The 2589-nt window shown below is 36.1% G+C and overlaps 1 protein-coding gene across 2 annotated transcripts in view; it reads right to left on the reverse strand.

Moving 5' to 3' along the window:
- The window catches only part of LOC107629439 (beta-galactosidase 9), a 12818-nt gene extending 10348 nt beyond the window's left edge, over positions 1 to 2470 (reverse strand). The window contains exons 1-5 of one of the 2 annotated variants that reach the window (XM_016332239.2): positions 2452 to 2470; positions 2102 to 2315; positions 1284 to 1379; positions 1058 to 1170; positions 429 to 495 (exon numbers count right to left, since the gene is read on the reverse strand). In XM_016332239.2, coding sequence (XP_016187725.1) covers positions 429 to 495; positions 1058 to 1170; positions 1284 to 1379; positions 2102 to 2302 — 477 coding nt within the window. In that variant the 5' untranslated portion in view covers positions 2303 to 2315; positions 2452 to 2470. Of the gene's footprint in view, positions 1 to 428; positions 496 to 1057; positions 1171 to 1283; positions 1380 to 2101; positions 2412 to 2451 lie in introns of those variants that run through there. The other variant, XM_016332238.2, reaches the window with a different exon arrangement.

The raw sequence follows: 2589 nt of genomic DNA on the forward strand, positions 1-2589 counted from the left end.
AACACATACCTAGTGGAAGAGTTTAGAAAGAGCGATGCACTAAAATAGATTTGTAAAGGGAAGCTTTGAAATCACATTTCCAATTAAACAGAGGTAAAATTGATTGCACAGTATGCATGTTTGTGTGGAAGCAAGATATCATTAGCAAAATGAACATTGGGGATTATAGCATCATAAGTCAATGCAGTTTAGGTATCTTGAATCTAACATAAAAAGTGATGGAGAGATTGCAAGAGATACTCATACTAGTGCATATACAATTGTGCTGAACAGAGACACATGCACTTGTCATGTGATAGTCAAAATCTGAGAACAGTGAATAAAGTGGAAGAATACATAGAATAATATCAAATACAAAAGAAGCAAAAAACTGCCACAGATCTGCAAAGAAAAACAAACATAAAAGAAAGCATGGTATAGCCTTCTACCTTGAAAGGTTCATTGTCTGTTCTAAATACAATACCAGGGATATCACGCAACCACACAGGAAAACCCCTGAAAACATAGCACATGAACCAAGGAAGACGTTGTCAAAGTTTTTATCTAATTTTTCAATAGAAAAGTAAGTATATCAATATTAACAGGTAACCAATGGATAGCATCTACTGCACAAAGTTTATACTTCTATCTGACTTCCAGTAATATTGACATGTTTGTCAAAAGCTAGCACACATTTCTATGCACAAGGCCGAAATTACTCCCTGACTTCGCAGAATCCACTGTGTCTGATGCAATGTAATTATTGTTCAACTTTGATGCATAATTATGACCAAAATAATCTTGTATGAATACCCAATATGCAAATTATAAACTATTACATGAGTGGAAACATCGATGAAACAATCCTAGAAAACAACATGAACTAACACAGTAACTAAATAAAACATGCTTAACTGAAAATCATGCAACAAATGCATTCAGATGACATTATAGTATGCAAGTTGTCTTCATCAAGTTGTTTCACTCTTATTTTGTAAATAAATAAATAAAGGAAATATGAAGCAGTAGAAACTTAAACAAGAAACTGCAAGATTAAAAAGAGTAAAAAGGGTGATACCCAAAGTTCCACTCAGCACAAGCATAAGGTCCTATACGCAAAAAGAAATAGAGTCCCTTGGATGCAACAAGTTTTGCAAACTTCACAAGATCATATCTCCCTTCAAAATTATACTGCATGAGTGCAAACACATGAAATAGAGAATAACTTGATATTGCTAAATAGAATAATTAAAACCAAGGCAAGGTTACCCTCCATAATATCCTGGACAAACATAATTTTTCACCTGTCCTCTCGCTGGTTCATGCCCATTCCAGAAAACATAAGTTTCAATTACGTCTGCCCCGCCTTCCTTGCTCTTTGCAATCAGATCAGGCCACATCTGCAAACAGTATGCCAAATGCATGAGACAGAAAATCCATTTTCAAAAGTCAACATTACAAGTTATATTATATAATACTCTTTCATATCCTATTCAACCTATGAACCTAATGAGTATTAGGCTATTACCTACTGCTCCATTTGTGACTATTAGGGTTGTATCAAGAAGCATAAAAGAGAATAGAGAGAAAACAGAGAAGGAGTAATGTATTACTAAAATGAATCATATCATTCAAGGAACTTGGGCCTCACTAGTTTATATAACATACACCCTTAGTAGACCTGAGAGAGTTAATTAATTCCTCTAAAAACTTATCAGTAAATTATATCTAACTCTATAACTATCTCACTCAATAACAGTGACATATAAAGATTGCTGGATCAAAACAATTAACACTGCTATAATTATCAGGTTCTACTCTACAATAACCGTTCTTTTCCCCTTTTTTCGAACACAGCTTCAATTTCCAGTAGCAGACATTAACTCGAGTGAGAGTAATAGTGCGAGTTTTATGTGTTGACTTTACTTGAAAATTCGGCATAATCATGATCCTGTATCCTTAACAAGGTCATGATCATCCAACACTAACACAGAAAATCCTCTGATCATGAGGCCATATAAGAAAAACGTTTAGCTGCATGTTATCTATGGTGGTGGTTGAAGCACAAGAAGAACGTGCATGATTGCTGAGTCAAACAAAAAAACATAGAGAAGAAAAAGACCTCGGGAGTGGCGCGAGGGTAGTGAATTCCGGCAGAGATGAGGATGCGACGGTGGCCGTCGATAATGAGAGCCCTGTGATCGTAGCTGACATTGAAGGGCTTGAAGTATTCTTCTGCCTCCGTGACCGTTACGAAGCAGAAACACGCAAACAGCACAATTACGATTGTAGAATTCGACGTCTGCATCTTCTTGTTCTTCATTGTGCGAAGGCCACTACCAACCGGGGAGAGATAAAGAAAGAAAAAGATAAGGCAGAAATGAATAAAAGAAGCAGCAAATAGAGACTGAGTAATGAGTAGCGAGTAGTGAGTGAGTAGTACACAACTCAGTACAAAGAAGGAAACAGAACCTAAGGTATCGTCCACGGCATCCTTCCCAGTTTGCGTGCGTGGCAAAGCCGCTGTAAATAACTAAATATAAAATAAAGATTACAGTTCCTGCGTAAAAGTGATGATTAAGGACCATAATTTAGCTAAATTTATTAGAT

The sequence above is a fragment of the Arachis ipaensis genome, chromosome B03 (genome assembly GCF_000816755.2).
Source record: "Arachis ipaensis cultivar K30076 chromosome B03, Araip1.1, whole genome shotgun sequence".
NCBI classification, from domain to species: domain Eukaryota; kingdom Viridiplantae; phylum Streptophyta; class Magnoliopsida; order Fabales; family Fabaceae; genus Arachis; species Arachis ipaensis.